The sequence below is a fragment of the Frankliniella occidentalis genome, unplaced genomic scaffold (assembly GCF_000697945.3).
Source record: "Frankliniella occidentalis isolate FOCC.00 unplaced genomic scaffold, Focc_3.1 Scaffold254, whole genome shotgun sequence".
Taxonomy (NCBI): Eukaryota; Metazoa; Arthropoda; class Insecta; order Thysanoptera; family Thripidae; genus Frankliniella; species Frankliniella occidentalis.
In genome coordinates, this window is record NW_026267380.1 from 123,069 (window position 1) to 124,035 (window position 967).

Below are 967 nucleotides of genomic sequence, written 5' to 3' on the forward strand. Positions count from 1 at the left end.
CTCCCCTTAGGGTGGTTGTCAGAATTTGCACCTGGCGTTTTGTTGTCCAGGAGTGACCCCTAAGATACCCTGAAAACTGTAGACCTCTAACTCATCTCCTTCCTCTTACACGGACGACAGACGGACACGAGAGCGGTTGCATAAGCCCGCTTTAACGCTTATTTTCAAAGCAGAAGGGCGGGCCAAAAATACACTGGTTAGATAGTGTGCATATGCACACAGCTGATCTGAAAACGCAACAGTGTAGGAATGGTCGGCTTGAATCCTACCACATGGTAGTTCAGTTGATTTTCTTTTCCTTTTTCTTACGAAGAAACATTAAATGTCCTACACTTCCCAAAGTTCAACCGAAAGAAATGATAACCACACGGATAAAAGAACACTGGTATTAAAATTTACAATATTTGTTTGCAGAACCTCCGAGTGGCTGACGCAGCTAGTTTCCCATGCTTGTCGAACGGAAACACTATGGCTCCCGTTATAATGATAGGAGAGAAAGCAGCTGACCTGGTTAAAGCAGACAACGGTGAAAATGTTTGAGCACTGAACCTGAATAAACCGTTTCTTTTCTTATAATTAATTTACCCACACAGCAGAAGATATAATTTGCACATTGGCTGATATCTAAAATGTTGTGTCCGGGACTAGGGTAGGAAACACACCTACTTGCCTTAGGTCGCAACGGTGGAAGACGGTGGTGTGAGGTAGCAGCTCTCGTGACGGAATGAACGATCTCGCCGTCGCCGGCCGGCTGCTCGGGGCGCCTCGCGGCGCCACCTAGCGGCCGACCAGCGAACTGCTCGCTACCAACACAACATAAAAACATGTCTTTTAACAGATACCATGACAGCAACACCATAAAGCCATACAGAATATATCATGAATATATTTACATAAGTTTAGATACTGTCACGACATGTCAAATAACATATCTCATGAATGATACACTAATGATATACTTTTGCAG

At 44.4% G+C, this 967-nt stretch overlaps 1 protein-coding gene across 2 annotated transcripts in view; it reads left to right on the forward strand.

Moving 5' to 3' along the window:
- Positions 1-580, forward strand: part of LOC113214756 (glucose dehydrogenase [FAD, quinone]-like) — a 32,497-nt gene extending 31,917 nt beyond the window's left edge. For both annotated transcript variants that reach the window (XM_052273218.1, XM_052273219.1), the window contains exon 12: positions 415-580. In XM_052273218.1, coding sequence (XP_052129178.1) covers positions 415-540 — 126 coding nt within the window. In that variant the 3' untranslated portion in view covers positions 541-580. The remainder of the gene's footprint in view (positions 1-414) is intronic.
- Positions 581-967: the final 387 nt, after the last annotated feature.